The sequence below is a fragment of the Centruroides vittatus genome, unplaced genomic scaffold (genome assembly GCF_030686945.1).
Source record: "Centruroides vittatus isolate TY-2023 unplaced genomic scaffold, ASM3068694v2 contig_474, whole genome shotgun sequence".
Lineage (NCBI taxonomy): Eukaryota > Metazoa > Arthropoda > Arachnida > Scorpiones > Buthidae > Centruroides > Centruroides vittatus.
Window position 1 is genome coordinate 1192666 of NW_027122266.1, and position 18831 is coordinate 1211496.

Here is an 18831-nt window from a genome sequence, read left to right on the forward strand (position 1 = left end):
TGGTCTCCCCCACAAAGAACGCAGCCACGATACTCGGCATCGCAGTTAGCTGATTCGTGGTCCGCGCCACATTTGATACATTTGCGTCGGCCTCGACACGACTGTACCGTATGGCCGAAAGAAAGGCACCGGCCACACTGACGCGGGCGGGGAATATAGCGTTCGCAGCGATATCTCTGGTAGTAGAGGATAACTGTCTCCAAAGGGGCCGCACTGGCCACAGAGAAGTAGACAGTGGGACTAGGGACAAATATGTCTCCTTCCTTACGAGTGAATCGACGTATTTCGATCACCGGTATGTTGTTGTCGGAGAGAATATCGTATATCTCCTTAGCTGAGATGGACATGTCCACGCCGCGCAGGAGATAAGCGGTAAGGGCGCAATCCGGCGCCAAGCGGGCCCGTACCGGAATCCCGGCTATGGTAGTAATGCGGAGAGTCTCTTCTGCCGTCAGAGAGTCCCGGGATTTCACTATTAGAAATCCAGCCCGGGAGTAACGAATGTCTAGAATCCTGTTTGGATTGGAGAAATGTGGTTGGAGGGCCTTATGAAGTTCTGCTGGACGTAGGCGGTGGAGGGGATCCTGGCCCTCCAAAAAGACAGTGTATATTTGGTCAGAGGGGAGAGATTGACGGATGGAGTCCAGTTTCTCCAGTTCCGTGATAGGAGAGATGAATCGAAGCTCCTCCGAGAACGAGCCCGCCGCCGTTTCCGGTAGACGCGGCTGTGGACGTCCGCGCGGAGGGGACGTCATCTCCGAACGTGGAGGGGCCACTACACCGGATAGTCGAAAAATGCTCCTACCTGAGAGTAATGGGTTGGTTGAGAATCCAGAAAAACGCCAACGCTGAGAGACCACCGGCCTGAGAGCACGTTTCGCGCCAAAACTCCAGAAACCAACAAAACTCAATAAATAAGTACGTTAGACTGATCGCTGTTACGTCTAATACTCAAGATCACGATTAGTCAGAGAATCAAACTCAAACGGTGAAGAACCTTACGATACGAATTGAAAATCGCGCCAGTCGCTCACGTATAATCGTTAGCGAGTAGCCATCTTGAATCTCTGCCGGAAGTTCTTATCAAAGTCTAAAATTTTTTTCCCGAAATTTTCCGATGTTTCATAGGTTTTTTTCGGGTTTGGTTTTCATTGCCTGTGGCCCTCATGATTAGGCCACACTAGGTTGTCGCAGTAATAGGAAAAAAAAATTATGTTTAAACATAGTTTTGTGGGGGCCATGGGCACCGGCTCCAAACGTCCCTATGTAAATCCGGCCCTGACTGTAGTTAGAAACAAGTTCAGCATCACAGCATAGCTAGACTTAGCAAGAATTCTGCGATACTGAACACGGCACAAACCTTTTATAAGGAGAGACCAAATCTTTTGAAATCTCAGTGCTTATAGGGAAAATCTGTAAAAAGTCGTTATCCTGTATCCGTCCTTCATGAGCATATGTAGTATTCGTAGAACCATGCGAATAACCACAACATGCCAATATTCTGCATCTATCCATAAAGTGTAAAAATATCTCTGAATTTTCAAATAAATAGAAAAATTTACTAACTCAATTAGTAAGTTTTTCTATTCTAATTCAGACATATTTCTTCAAATCACTGCGTGTAGAAAGATTTCAAAAAATTTCGAATCTTTCTCAATTCAGGGATTTGGAGTAAAAAAAAAAAAAATCGCTCTAAAATGCTTTTTCCAGGTGGTCTCCATAGTCTGCTAAAGCTGATGACAAAAGTCTACTAAGGTAACGGAATTGTAACAGAATTGTAACTGTAGACAGAGGGCATCACATAATTACGAAATAAGCTACTGAACTATCTAAGTAATATAAGCAATCACCACCTATTACCATCTAAATAAAAATGATTTATCAAACAATGAAACCGCTAATAAAATTGTAAATAGCGTTTTTAAAAATTTTTCCACTTCATGAATTCAAAATCGCTAGAAAAATGAGAAATCGCTAGACTTAGTAACACTGGAAAGATTGCTTTATTAGTTGAAAATAATTAATTGTTTATTGCGTTCCTGTGTTTTTTGGTATTTCTTTTTCCTCTATGGATGATGAAAAGTGATTTGACCATCCATTAAGGAAGGACTGTATTTTACACTTCATTTCAGGAAAATTCTTATATAAATTTCCAATATTTTAGATTATATTTCTAAATTTTCAGTTTTTAAAAATATTTATAACAAATAATAATTAAATTTATTATTTTTCAAACATTATGGACTAAAATAAATGACAAAAAAAGATATATGAATAGTAACACGTTTCATCATATTATATTAAAGAGAAATAGTTTTTATTAAAAATCATATTGGAAGTAAAGAATGAAAATTGATGACCAAAAGAAAAGAAAGAATGAAAAATAAATAAAGTTAAGCACTCGATCTAAAGTTAAAAATCTGAGAATATTTCAAACTTTAAATACGATTAAAATGAGTATAACGTGAATTCGTGTTAGAAAAACTATAAATCTTTACAATAATTTAAAATATTAAATTTTCTATTAAGGACTATATAAAATATTATCATTATACGAGAATTAATTGGTGTTAAATAATTATTTTCAAGATTTTTACATAGGATTTATCTTAAAATAATTGTTGACCTTGAGTTGTATGTTTATTATTGTTATACGCATTTAAAATAATAATAGTGCTGTATATGTTTACGTATAAATCTCCAGTTTAAAGAATTATTTCTAACTTGTCAGTAAATCTATTCTAGTAAAGTTTATAAATAATTATTTTTTGCATGTAAATAACAAATAATATTAAATTGTTTTATTTATATTTGTTTTATATTAAATCGATACGCGTGTATTTTTCTTAATTTTAATTATTTTAATCGGAAAAATTAAACTTTTAACTACAACGATAAGCATAAAAAGATTATATGACGAAATATTGATTAAAGTGACGAGAGTCCATAGATAAAAATCTACAAACGATGACCATCGGGTTTTACACTTAAGTAAAAAAAATCAATTAAAAAAAATAAATATTAAATAAATAATTTTTAAAATATTTTAAAATAATTTCCTACTTTTTTTCAGTTATTAATAAAGTTACGAAAGAGAAATTGAATCGAAAAAGTGTTTTTTAATTTTCGAGTATAAATTTGGCTACGCTTCAAAATTACTTTTATTGTGAAGGATCGTTCGAAGGGTGCAAGAAGGGGTAACTTAACCGGGAAGATGGAGGAGTCGCTCGCATGTTTACTATTTGTTTTATGGCTTCGTTTTGTCGTACCGACGTTCTTAATACTTATAATAATATTATTAGCATTAGCAGCAATGGGTGCATCGTTGGGACTTCGAGAAAGATACGTTAAATTGTTGTTAAAGGTGTTTGAGGTGAGTGAATGTTACGTTTCTAATTTTTATTTATTTTTTAATAATTTATTAATTAAATACTACGTATTTACGTGAATGTAATATACGGAGTGACACTAATTATATATTAATAAATTCTATTTTTTATGACTTCAATGAAACTCTCTAGAAATAAAAATAACTGTTATAAATTTTTTATTAATTTTTTTAAATTCATTAAGAAAAAAAAATAGAAAATTTTTAAATATTCCAAAATTTCTGAAATAAAATTAAAAGAAATTTCAAATTAACTTTAGGGGGAAAGAACATAACACTATTTTTTTCATCTGTAAATGACAATTCTTTTTATGGGAATAAAGGTTTCTGAAAGTTTTATAAATTTATATAAAACCCTTGAATTGAATGGGATTGAGACAGAGTCCTTAAGGTTGCAGTTTCGACATACAGGGTGTCCTCAAAGTCTGGACGCATGGGCAAAAATACATATTTTCAAGGTTCGACTTGTGTACTTGTATAATCGAAGAATTCACACTCAACAACCTTTTAAAAAACCAGTAATAGCAATTGAAAACAAACGTTTTCGACCGTTAACTCGGTCTTCCTCAGGTTCTAAATATTGAGATTCGTTACAAGTTCAAAAGTCTTTCAGAACGTATTTCAAATTTTCGAATTTCATTTCGAAAATATTACATATTTTCAAGAAATGAAATTTACTAACGACATTTTATTCAATAATATCTTTGAGACGATTTCTGTCATTTTCAGAAAGATAAGTCGGGGCTAAGGTGGACGAGGAGACCACCGTGGCAGTACGCCATATTTTATATATTTTTTATTTTTAATATAGTATAGTTTCTTGTCTTTCTTTCTTTGTTCCATTGTCTAACCTTTCTACATTGTTCCTTCTTAACTCCTTTCCTCTTGGGTGCTGTGTGACTCATATATAGAACAAAAGAAAAGAAGCAGCCCCGAGGGCTAAGCTGTGAGAATAATGAATGCTTTTTGGTTGGATGTCCATGTAAGAGGTTCTCTGGGTTGTGTATTGGCAGCGACTGGAGGAGAGGAGAAAATCAAGACTAAAGAGTGCCACTACACCTAGGACTATGTAGAAGAACAATTACCCACTTTCCTATAAACTTCTCTCTTAATCCTTTCTACGTATATCTTTTCCTTTCTCATTTAGTGTTTAATTAGTATTAAGGTCTTAGAATTACCCTTCCTTTTTATTTCGCAATCCTGAAGATAACAATTTGATAACAATTGTCACAAACCTAATATTGGTTGTGTCCCTATTATTTAATCAAAGTTTGTTGTTAGCAAAAATCTGTACAAATTCCATAAATCTGTGTACAGAAAAGAGTTGGAATCCAAAGAACCTTGTTAATAAGAATAAAGCTATTTCTTTGTATATGTATCTTCATGTGCTCCCTTTCACGATGAACATCACACCACTCTGTGTGACCAGGTCTTTGCATGTGGTTGGTGGACGTAAATGATATGACCCTTCTTCATGTCCACTAAGAATTACCAGTTCAATTCTTTCTTCTTTCAATAAAGCCATACTTAATCTATGGAGGGAAAAATTATAGTTAATTAGATTTCCTGTGTGTACAGAGGTTTTCTGAGGCTTTTTATGTGTTGCTGTTAGAGTGGGGGAAATGGCCAGTCTAAATGCAGTGGCAGACTGGCCAGTTGACACTGCAATTGCCTCATAGCAAGTGGGCCTCTCTTAAATATTAGATTGGTTTATTTTACCTTTTTTGTCTTGCAACACACTTAAATCTATAATTAAATTTCCATGGCATACTTAATGATTAAAAATAAAAGAGTAAAAAGAAAGTGTAATTTTCATAGTTTATTTATTAACACAAAGCCATTTACTAAAATTTCTAATAAATGGATAATAGTTAAAATTCTAAGTCTTATTTATTTTTTAGTTTATTATAATTGAACATTTAATGAGATATCTGATCTAAGAAAAGCAATTAACATTATCTTAATTTGCATTTAAAAGTGGCCTTGATAATTGCTTTTAGAAACCTGCCTAATGTCCTGCTATTTCTAAGTTAAAATAATTTGAACTAAATATGGACAATTATATATTACATATGATTCAAATAAAATTTAATTTTAAATGAAATAACCTGGTGTTATGTACATATAATTTTGCTTATCAATACATAGTTTTTAACACTATATAATATATATATATATATATATATATATATATATTTATTTATTTATTTATTTATTATAACAATGAAAAATTTGTATAATCAATTTAATGAGGTTTAATTTTGACATGTACAGTACACTTAATTTTTAGGGCTTCTTTTGAAAATAATTTATTTAATAACCTTTCAAAAATGTTTGTAGCACACCTACAATCCTCTTCCTGGCACACCTGTTGTAAATCGCTGCATTAGACAATATATTAAACATACTGAAAGTTCAATATTAATACTATATGCATCTAAAATTTGGGTTGTATTACTATTTTAATAAAATAATTTTTTGAGGATACTTTTGATTTAAGAATTTATTAAATAACTCTGATAAAACGATTCGGATTAGGTCATGCTGGTGCATAGTTATATAGGCTCAGATATTTACTATTGCAATTTCACAATGAAGCTTAGTGAGAATACCAGCCTGTGCAACCTGAGTAAACTTTGTATCACTATTGTATTGACTGTATTCATTGTGACAGGTAGCAGCACCAGCACCAAAACATCCTGGACCCTTGGTACTGTCGGTTCTTGTTGTTTACTTGGGTAAGCAAGGAAAAAAATCTGTTTTGAAGTTTTTTTAACACATTCTGAAAATATTTCAGTTACTATGTAATTGAAATAAAATGATGAGAGTTTTTGCACTGCATGTTGCCAGAAAACTATTGAACTATTAACATAACTATCAAAATTCACCGAAATTTAAAAAAAATTCTTAACAATATTCTCAATCCACAATTTCTTCTTATTATAAAATATAAATAAATATATGTATATATAATTTAGTTTTCCAAGAAAGTAGACAATATAAAAATTCCCCCAGACGTTATCTTAATTTGCCATTTTATTTTACAATTTTCGTAAGTATATTTTTGAATGTCACATCTCATGATTAACTAAAGTAATAAATATAATTTATGTATTGATGAAAGTATATAAATCTACTGTATACATGGTATACAAAGATGATTGCTTGTAGGTTATAATTTTGTTTATAAAATGTATCTAAGATTTGTATTTTTAGATGCTTTTAAATAAATTTCTAACTATAATTTGGGGCAGTTTAATAGTATCAATTGAGTAGCGATACATTAAACAATTATTATAATATCAGATTATATATAGTATCATCTGTGTAAAATTACTTCTACATATATGCAGAAATAGAAATATGTTGTAATAAGCTTATATGTGAGGACCCAGATGAGGTCCAAATAGAAGCTCAAATAGTGGGTCAAAGGAATTCGTTATAGTTCCTGTTACGAATATAGAAAGAAAAATAAACCACACGAGTGAACAATGAAAGTTTTTTTTGGAGGAGTAAACAAAGAATGGGACATAAAACAGACCAAAGTCGAGGGAGATGTGGTGAGAGACGAATCATATTTGGCTGGGCAACTGACCTCTCCCAAGCCCACCAATCGGTTTCAAATTGCTCGTGATTCAAGGACGTGGTGACATTCTTGATTCTTTTTCTTGGATGCTTAGTTAGTGACTCTCCTATTTTGGTCATGTGTGTAACAATAGGACGTTAAGAAGGGACTCCACATACGCCAGAAAGTTTCAGCTTTTCGGACATCAATCAACCTCCGAGGGCGATGACCGGTGAAGGAATTCCAGTTGGGACCCAGGAGTGCACCCTGGGGTTGACAAGTGACCATCAACCCAGTGCCGTTTTTAGGGGAGAACCTACGGGGCCCGGGCCTAGGGCCCTGAGGTCATAGGGGCCCCTGAATCCGAAAGTAATAAAGTTATAAAGAAAACAAATAGGTTACTTGAAATGAAGAAACCATTAATAATACGATTGAAATTACTTCTCCAACATGTAGTGTGAAGTGTTGAGTACAGGGTGAAAAATCTCACTGGCTAAAAAAAAGTCAACAGATTTTCTGGGATATGTTAAAAGGGTGATAGCACGATATCCATAACCATTCTTGTCTGTGCTAGCTACACCAGCAACCCCTAGGTCTGTAATCTAGTATTGATTCTGTTTCTTCGTGGGGGCTCTCAACATTCTTCTGGCCCAGGGCCCCTTACATTCTAAAGACCACTGCATCAACCCAGCCGGTATGTCCAGGATTGGAAGTCTAGGACCTACGGTCATTCCATTGTTGGACTCAAATTATTGTTCAACCGGGATACCTACCTCTCAAAGTTTTTGTAAGAAACTATTTTGATGTCATTAAATGGGTAAAAATGGGAAACCTGTCTCAGTGAGTTCTGTCACGCCCACATGATGGTGCTGACTGCGAGGTCGTCAAACAGTTTTCACCCCATTCGGCTAGCCTTACATATACAAGGATTTTCCAAGTAATTCTAACTTAAATTTATTACTTTCAAGCTAATATATTTGGGGATAGTATAGATTGTACCTTTTGGAATTTTGGGACTTTGCAGTGGCGTGCCGTGACATTTGATGATAGGGAAGCTGTGTTTCTGTAAGAATTCAACTTTCAGGGCAATCAATTAATTGCGCGTCAGAGCCCGTTCGTATTCGTTTGTTCGATAAGCCAGTAAAAACCGTATACTTCTTTAAATTTATTTTTTAATAGATTATCTGACGTACTTAATAAATAAGAAAGTTCAATATAATTACCTCTGTTATTAGATTCAATAAATTCCCTATGCCCTCTAAATGCCAATTCTTGCTTTGAGAAAAAACATATACCATCTATTAATTTAGATATATCTATTAATCATAATTATCTTGTTATAATTTTCAATATTTATTTTATATTGTCTACCAATGTTAAATTCTATTCCTCTTTGATTTCCAAATTGCTTCACTTCTATGAAAGAATTTTCATTTGTCATAAATTTTATCATCAAAATGTCGAAATTTTTTTGTTGATGTATTTATATTTAATTTAGTCATTGGTCTTTCTCTTTTAATAATGTTTTCTTTTTCATTATATGATCTTGAGCCAAAACTTTTTTAAAATAAATTTTTGAATCACTAGCCACGATATAAGGGCTAAAATTAAAATTATCAGAAAAACTTACTTGGTAAAACAAAATGTATGATGAATATACATACCTAATACAAAAAATTCTTCAATTGTATGAATATACTTTTAAAGAAACTTATAATTAAATATAACTTTGTGAAGAAACATACATAAAAATAACAAAATATTCTTTACTTTTTAAATCTTAGAACAATCCACTTAGTGAAATACTGTAGCTACGAGTGGCTAATGAATGGAATCAGAGACTGTCCAGGTAGGTGTGTGCGTGCCAAATCCTGAGGGTGCCGATACCGGTCAATGTCAAATGCCTCTTTTGTCGCATCACTAGTATATATCAAAGGACGCAACAGGGTTGTTGTAGATTTTAAACGTTTCTTACCATAGCTGTAAAAATCTAAATATCTTAAACTTAACAGATTGTCCGTTGTTCGTTTTCTAACTAATTTGTTTTAGGACCAAGTGTTCACGGAAATTTCCAAAATTTACAACTTTTCGGTCACTCTCATTGAACTGGAAAAATTTCTGTCTTTATTACATCTAATATTATGAAGAGATCAGACTTCACTGTACTCGGCAAGAGATTGGTTCAGTTAAGCTTCTGTTTAAGTAAAATTTTGGCTCTTTTATCAGGGTTTTATTTGTTTCTAATTTCCTAATCGCTTAATTATTTAACTACTTAAGTAGAAATAAGTCGAAACCAGTTACTTTGTATTTGAATATCTGTAGTCTTGGGGAAAGAAGTGGAAAGAAATTTTTATGACAACCCATACATAAATCGTAAATTTAAAGAAAAATAAATTCTAGAGCTTTTTTTGTACCTTGTGCATTTCATTCATTAAATTTGTTTGTAAATGATCCTGCCAAAGTAACAGTTAATTTTTTAACACTGTACTAGAATTGTACATGTTTTTTCTGCATCCCCTTAGAGAAGGGACATACAAAATCGTAATATCACCGGTTTAACATTGAAATCCATAAGTAATATAAGATGGGAGAGCAGAATAAACGCAGAATAAATATATCAAATATTTTAATGGATTTTTTTTAAAATCCTGTCAACTATACAGAACTATCATAAAAACATGCCAGTAAATTCCTATTGGTTGGGTTAAGTTATAAATCTAGTCTAGGGTGGGCAATTTTTTTTATAACATGGGCCAGAATAAATTTTACGTTTTTTCCACGGGCCGTAGTAGTTAATTGACGTCTTCTTGTGACTTGTAATTTTTTAGTCTGCAAATATGAAATAAATAAAGAAAAAATTAATTACTACATTTATTTCTCTTATCATTTTCGAAAATTACAAAGAATTGGAAAAATAACTATTAAATTGGAAAAAATAACTAATTAATAATCTATTAAAGATCTCACAGGCCGGATAGAAACTTTTTGCGAGCTGTAGCTGGCCCACAGACTGGGGGTTGCCCGCTGTTTATCTAGTCTACTCATGATTCACATAATTGGGCGAGGGCGGCCTAACATCTAGCAGGCAGGTGGCTAACAGCCCACAACCAGTCCGGGATATAAAATTAGAAGCTTTGTGACATTCACCAGCCAAACCGGGTGACGTTGGTGCTGTGTAAAGCACATGCGCCAATGCCTATATAATCTGGCTGATTGGAAACTGACCCGGTTTCGACACTCCTTCCACCACTGAATTATTCGAATATACAATAGCAATCTTATCGTTTATTTTTTCACATGTAGTATAGAAATTCGTAAAAGATACATAATGCAGTTATAATAAAATATTAATTTTAATTAATTTTCATATTTTAACGTACTTTGCATTTATATTTTATAAAATACAAGGGAAGGCCATTGGAAGGTGGAATCGGCGCTTCCATCGCTTCCAATGACTGCACGCCACTGGGACTTTGAGTATATATTTGAACTCGGGAGTAAGACGAGTTCAACGATACTTTACTTTTTGGGCGGAGACGAAAAATAAGAAAGTTATCATATCTATTTAATGCTATCATGCAGACGGCACCGTAGTTGCTAGTGCTGCCATCTCGCGGTAAAGTCTTTTCTTTTGTTCAAGAAGAACTGTGAATCAATAACTAGTGACAATCAGCTGCTCTCCTCCCGGGGGAGTCCGTCAACAGCATGAACAGTCGAATGCCTTTTCCTTTTGTTCAAGCATCGTAACTCCTGATCACGATAGCACAGTCGGCTAGTACCACAAGCAATAGCGAGACTGAGGGGCTGTAGCCCCCGAGGTCGAGGAGTTTGAGGGTGTGCGAAAAGGACTTAACTCGAACTGCAGACAATCGGTGTGCTCACGGATCTGCCTCTGTTGAAGGTATAAATGGCTGATTTGCTGGACTGCCTGTTAAACACCTGATAGGCTTAGCACAGAGAGCGACGCGACTCCTGATCATCATACTTTTTTTAGCGATCACACAATAACTTTCTTATTTTCGTCTCCAGTCCAAAAGTAGGGTATCGTTAAACTCGTCTCGGTCCCAAGTTCAAATATATACTCAGTCCTGAAATTCCATATGGTGCAATCTATACTACACTCATATATTTGATTTAAAATGTACATGTATACTGTACAATAGTGTATTGAAGATATAAACATGCAATATAGCTTCTTTCAGTGGCATAAATGTTCTTATATTTAGAACCATTAAATTTTTAAAAAATTGAAAATATTTTATTTAAATATAAATAAGAGTTTTTTTGAGTAATTGTAGACACTTCTGAACAGAGCCGTAACTAGGGTATGGCCAGTGTGGCCCTCGCCATAGGTGCTGATTTAATAAAGGCGCCAACGAGAAGGTTTCGGAATAATATATATTTGAAATTAATAACACAAAAAATTTTTTATATTTATATAGTATTTTGAATGCCATTAGATAATTTTTTACAATAGCTTTTTTTAGAATAAAATAATTATATTTTTAATAATAAAAATTAAAAAGGCGCCATTTTTATTCTTGGCCATAGGCGTCCAAAACCCTAGTTACGGCTCTGCTTCTGAATAGTATTGAGTAAACAAAGCAACAATAAGAGAGGAATGTTGCACTTTCTTTTCTAAAAGAAAAAAAAGGCATCAAAGAAATGGAGAAGAAAGTCAAATTAAATTTAGTTTCATGTATAAACAATAATATATTGTAACAATAATTTTGAGACAATATAGTTATTTAAAGAAAGCTGAAAAACAATTTTCATAATTCATTGTCTATGCTTTAAAAATGTTGCGATATTAATTTTTTACTTGTCATGCAATACGTACTCATCAAATAATTAAAAAAAGTTTATCACTACTACTATTTTATTTTTTAATAAGAAGAGTTTGTCTATTGTTCAACTTACAAAATGCTATTAATGTATTTTAGCAATACCAGTTTGCATCAACTATTAACCAACACTGGCAACCAATGTTCCCTGTAATTTTTTTTTGTAGATGAGCGGAACATATACTTCTCTGAGCAAAAAAAAAACTTTTGCTGAGCAGATTGAGCAAAAAATTTTTCTGAGCATATATATCAGGGGTGGCCAACAAGTCAATCATGATCAACCGGTCGATCGCTCATGATGTCTTGACTTAATGTATTATATTTGTAACCAAACGCAACAGTGTGCATGCAGTTATGACTCGACTCATAAGCAGTGTACCTTGTACTGAAACACAGTGTATAAACATAGTATGTATTTCACACCTCCCCCCTCCCCACTTAGACTTTGCCTACGACAAGAAGTCGATTGCGACACATTTTTAAGATAAAAAGTAGATCTTATGTACACAAAAGTTGCCCACCCCTGATATGTATAATTGTAATTTTTCCTATAAAAATTAAAATAATTAATTATAAAGTAGAGATTAAAATTCATTTTAAAACATACTTCCATACAAAATATTATCTTTTGTCAATGTTTAATGTATTTAATTGAAATATACGTAGCAATAATCATGTTGCAGACAGAGTGAGAAATAAGTAAACAACAATTCAAATCAGTGTGCATGCTCACCTGCGCAGCACATAAATTCTTGTGCGCGGCAACAATTTGAGCAGTGCGTGGCCGCGCAGCTTAGAGGGAATATTCCGGCAATACAACTTTGATGTTCTAGTGGAAGTTGAAGAAGGTCCAATCACATGACTTGCCTTAGGCTTTGTTTACTTTTTGACACGGTCAATATATTGCAGCCCTGTGTCCTTTAATTTAAATATAAAGGATATAGACGACATAAAGATGTTAGGTAAACAAGCACTTTTTTTTCTGAGGTCACAGAAATGAATCAGCCTACATTCTGGATAATGAGATTCTGAATCATGGCAATTTTTTAGCTACAGTATAGTTGATGGCAAAATATGACCTCATTATGGCAGCTCAAAATTCTTCAGTGCAAAACAAGTCTATGAAAAAAGTCAAAAGATTAGAACAACAAAGAAAGGCTCAAAGTAAAAACATAGTGAATTTATTTCATACCTGACAACTAATAACATGTTAATCCAAATCATGACTAATTCATTCTTGTATCATATTCTTCATAAAGTTTTTTAAGCAAAATAACTTGTTGAATCAATTTGAATAAAATAAGATAATTCATCCATTGATCAATTTAGCATTATTATTTGGTATGTGCTTAAGTGTTAGCCTATCTGTGAGTGATTACTTTGTTGTGCCAAGTAATGATGGTACAAACAGGGACTCTGATTCATTGACTGAAATGTTACAAACATTTTTTGAGATCAGTTTTATCTGATAGTACAAATGGAGCTGCTAGCTACCATGGTCAGTATAATGGTTTACAAAATAAAATTACTTATGTGGCTAATTAACACACTCCTTATATGATATTATATCCTTGTCTTGAATTTGATGATAACTAAGGGTACGTTTATTAAGTCGAACGAGTTAAATGTGTTAGTAACGAATCGTTCGAAAAGTAGTAGTTTTGCTCAGTGCACATGCTCCGCGGTGATGACGTATCGAACGAAACTCTAACGAAGCTCATGAAGGAAAGAGTTAGTTTACTTCGTTAAGAAAATGGCGCCCGACGATATTGATGTTTCTAGATCTACTTGAGTGTTTAAATTGTGAATTAAAAGGTGAAATGATTGAAATAACTGTCCATCTGAAGCAACCTAAGAAAAATATTTTGGATAAGGCTGCACTAGCAACATTCATATCTTTGATTTTAGAAACAGTCATTTAGTTATAATGAATCGTTCGAAAAGTCTAATGAAACAAGAATAACGATGACATCATTCTCGTTTAACTCGTTTGACTTAACGAACGTACCCCAAAACAACAAACTATTGCATGCCTGCAGTTTCTTTCTTTTTCAATTTGCTCCAGAATTTAGCAATTTTTGTGAAAATATATAAGAGAATGGCTGTATGGATAGAAGTTGTTGGAAAACATCTACAAAAAAAAAAAAATTGAAACAATTAAAGCTAATTGGTCAGACAAGATGATCAGGAAAATCCAATGCACCAATAAATACTGCATATTTGGACTTGTTGATGATGCCACTGTCAGTACTTTTGTAAATCTATTCATATGCTTATGATATAAAATTCAGCCAAGTTTGATGCAAAAACAAAACAAGCACATGTTTTACTTCAAAGTCTTCTAAAGTTTGAAATAATATTGACAAAATATATATATTACTTGTATACATTTGAAACTACAGCATTGCTATTATGTTATTTGCAGACAAGTGATTTCAATATGTTTACTGCATGGAGTTTAATAGATTTCAGCTACAACAAAGTTGAAGGAATAGACAAGAGTATTTGATATTGTGCACAGCAAGGCATTAGAATTTAAATAAATGTAATGACAAGATTTCACAGATTAATATGGATGAAAATTAAACATCGGAAATTGACACTGGAAACAGTATTGCAGAAGAAGGAAAAAAAATGACAGATGAGCTTATAGATGAAGGAAATTCCTCAGATTCTCTATCTGATAATGTGTTTAACCTAATAATGGACTGCATTGTCCAGTCACTAGATCCAATTTTTATACATGGTAAAGACAAAGCTAAGAAATTCACCGTGAGAGGAGAATTTGGAATCATATATGTTGCTATCCATTGAAAAAAGTTGATAAATTGGATGCAGAAACAATTATTGACAGTGAATCATCTAGTGAATTCAAACAATTGCTCTTAATAGTTAACTGCACAAAATGTGCTTTTGAAATACCTGTTAATTAATGTGTAAAACATTTGGTACAAGCAAATTATTTAAAAATATCCATCATTTACTTAAAATTAAAAATTCAATTATAACAATTTGTATTTACTGTATATTGCCAGTAATATGTACACTGTAATTAATTTTGAACATTACTGTATTTTTAGTAACAGAATTTGCGTATTTTGTCGATTTTTAACAAAGTAATGAATCAAAAGTACAAATTACGCCACCTAATAAGAATGCAAATTTTTAGTGTTGAATATGCAAGCTTACATGAGTGTGTGGAGGCAGAACTTTGACAGTGGAGGGCATGAAACACACACATGGCTTTGCAATTAGTTTGCTTGTCCTCCTCAGCAACATTAGCATAATATTGCCAAATAAAAAATTAAGCAATTAGTATGCCTGATGATGCTTGTTCAGCAAGGATGAAAATGTTTGCAATTGTTATAAAAATTTGGCTGGTTTATAGGTTTAGTGTTTTTAATTCGAATTTAACCAGTTTTAAGTGGCAGTTTTCTTGTTTGATATACTTAAACTAAAACATTTTTGTGTTGAGCTAAATAGGAAATTGGCATGGGATTCAAGATAAATTCATTATACTGAAAATTTCATTAAACTGGTGTTTATCTGACATTTCACTGTAAAAAGGATGAGATAAAACAGAACTATTATTTTTAATCCACTTTAATTTTTGTTTTTTTTTTTTATTTGAGTAGTTTCAAATGTAGTTAACTAATAGTTTCAACTACTCTTATAAAAACAAAATAAGTACATAAGGTAAAGGCATTAATGGTTGACATTTCGAAGATATTTTGCTTTCAATAATCAAGATTTCATATAAACTTCTATAAATGTAGTGTTTTGTTCAAAAGATACTAAAAGACAGTTTTGAAGTTATGACAATGAATTGCTGTGATGACAGACTATTTTTAAACAAAATAAATCTGATATTAAAATTATAACTACTTATTCACGAATAATAAATGAACTTCCAATGCCAAATAATAACTAACTAAAATAGGATTAAATACCAATTTTCTACATTAATTGATATTGATGGTTAAATATCAATTATGTCCCTATAATATATTAACTTTTAGTGGTGTTTATTTTAGGATGTCAGCCAGTAGTGCAAGGACATTGATTCAAGAATTTAAAAAAATAATTTTAAATTAACTACAAAAAGTTTGTGTAGTGATAACTTGAAATTATTTCTATTTCAGAAATGTTATTTCTGCTAACATAAATATATAATTTTTTCTTAATGTGTTAGTTATTAGTGTCTTTTCATACTAACTAATTAAAGTAAGGCTATGTAATTAACAACTAGTTAGGTACTAACTATATAAAAAAGTAGTTGTCATTAATACAATACCTACATATACAATAGAAATTATGATGGCCAAATAATAGACTGTAACCAGATTAAATTCAGTTAGAATATAAAGATTGTTTATCTATATCTTCTCTGAAGTGCAAATTAATCACATGAAAAGATTTGTTTAAAAAGGGCAATTAACAATTAAAATCTAATAGAAAAAAGGCACAGATAAACTTTAGATTAACCTTAAGTTATTAATAACTAAATTGTTTTTGAAAGTAAAGAACGTAGATCATTTGGCTTAGTATCAAAACATCAGGCTTCGGGAATGTTGGTGTGAATGTGATCTATTTAAATAATTTAGATTAAACTGGAAGAAAAGAATCTGTTTGAAGCGGGACTCGAACTGATTACTTTCTTCCAGTTTAATCTAAACTTATTTAATTAAATATTATAATTATTAATTTTTTTAATACGACATGGTGCCTAACTTATTAACTCAACTTGGACATTAAATAATTAATGTCCAAGTTGACAAATATATTAAGAATTGAAATAAGGACAATGAGGCAATAATAATTGTCCAATTTGTTATTCTAACAAAAATAAATGTTTAAGACATGTTTTCTTAGTCAAGTATAAACTGTTGTTAACCTAAAGGTAAGGATCACCTGTCGTACTTTTTTATAACCTGATTATACATTTTTTTTTTTCAAAATATTAATCAAAATTTTCTGAAATATAAAAAATTGTATAAATAAAAAAAAATTATAACACTGGAAAAATAGGATAAAATTTATTTGTATAAGTACTTGGTATTGAAATAGAATAACATTTGACAGTCATACGAAAATCATACATCATAGTGGATAAATAGAATTTCCAGCATATATATATCAAGACAAAAAAAATTAAATGAGAAAATTATTAAAAAAATAATAATTTCTACTTCATGACACACACAATCTTCAAAAAAATTTTATGCAATTCAGATATCTAAAATTCACATAGAAAATTTCAGAAAAATGACCCACAAAACACATGAAATGTACTGACAAATTAAAAGGTTAACTTTTACCACAGATATGCACATTTTGTCAACAGTATCCCAAAACATTGAGAGAGCAGATCCCCAGAAAGAAGAGACTAGGGAGTGTAGTTTGTCCATCCCTGATAGCCATACAGTACCGACAATAAGTCGTCAAGCTGTTTGAGATTCTGGAGAAGACTTTGGTGCAATAACTTCCATTTCTTCATAAGAGTGGATTTTAACTCATGGAGGATCCTAGTAGGGGACAGACATACTGAAATGACCCTCCAGAGCATTTCAAATATGCTTGATTTGGTTTAGGTCTGGAGACCTAGCTATCCACTCTATCCTGCAAATTTTCTCCATTTAGAGGAAATCTGTAACCAGCTGAACCTTGTGGCCTAATGTTGTCCATAAAAACGAAATAGAGACCAATGGCCTCTAAAAAGAAGGCCATTTGAAGGCCATGAAGAGGGCCATTCTCTTATGAAGAAAAATTCTTGAGCAGTACAAGAGGCCTTTTGTACTGCTCAAAGATTTTGTGTTTATAGCACTTAGTAGTCCATACACTCATCCAATATGATGCCTCACACACTAGCAGTAGTTTTTCCCTGACGATGGAGTGTTGATAGTGTCTGCTCTCAAAATGTTAATGCATAAACAGTCAGTTTGCAAACTTTATCTAGATTCATCAGAGAACATAACAAGGGTCTGCTTGTCCTGTGTCCAGAAATGATGCTCACAGCTCTGAGAAAGATGGACTCTCTTACAGAAGTGACAATGGGAAGGATACATCACTGGTCTTCTAGCATATAGCTCTTCTCAGCAAACTGTCTAAACACAGTTTGCCTCAATATTGGTATTCCATCAGTAGCAGTGAGCTCACAAGACTTGCCTGGCTGTCATCTCTCATTGGTACTAGGCAGTTAAAACAATTGGTCTTAAAAAGAGGACATTGATCTTGGTCAACCATGACTTGTTATTCTGGTGTTTCTTGTTCCTTAGAATTGTTTCCACAATGTGCACACCATTTTTCTGTATAGTTATAGCCATTTTATAGCCATCTGGCCTACCTCAAGTTTACCAATTTGCTGTCCATTTCAATGCATCATCTAAACCAGTTGTGGTCAACCTGGTTTCTAGTCCTTGATTTCAAGCTTTCATGGTGGACAGTAGGGTTTTTGTTTGATGCTGAAGCTACTTTCCGTTATCACCGTGTATCTGACTCACTGACAGAGCAGATTGTACTGCACTCTAGTGTGCATGATGAAGGCACACTAAAGTGCACTAGAGTACTTTGCAGTTGTGCTAAATTAAGTTACTGCAGAACTGGTGGGCAGTTAGAAAATTTTACTACTAACAAAGATACAAAAATGGGCAGTAGGTATGAAAAGGTTGACTACCCCTGATCTAAACAATAATGCAATGTCATTTTATCAAAAGTTGATTGACCTGACTACAATTACTACTCAAAACAATTAATTCAGACTGATGGCTCTTTCCCTTTTGTCTTTGCTTTAAAATTTGCATGTTCCTCCATTTTCATTTCCAATTGATATAATTCATTTCATTGTGTAAAATTTTAACATATAAAGGAAATAACATATGTTAATTTTTCATAATTTTTATTGGTAGTTGTTTCAACATTGTGCACTAAATGTGTCTGTAACCTTAAGCACAAATTAAGGTTTACAAGTGTATGTGTGTTTATATATAAAATATTATGTGTGTGTGTTTATTATAAAAATTGTGCATATTTTAAGC

At 32.5% G+C, this 18831-nt stretch overlaps 1 protein-coding gene across 1 annotated transcript in view; it reads left to right on the forward strand.

Annotated features, from left to right (window-relative positions):
• Positions 1-3083: 3083 nt before the first annotated feature.
• Positions 3084-18831, forward strand: part of Gpat4 (Glycerol-3-phosphate acyltransferase 4) — a 38924-nt gene continuing 23176 nt past the window's right edge. Inside the window, exon 1 of the mRNA XM_067273361.1 lies at positions 3084-3373. Within this exon, the coding sequence (XP_067129462.1) occupies positions 3215-3373 (159 nt within the window). The 5' untranslated portion in view covers positions 3084-3214. The remainder of the gene's footprint in view (positions 3374-18831) is intronic.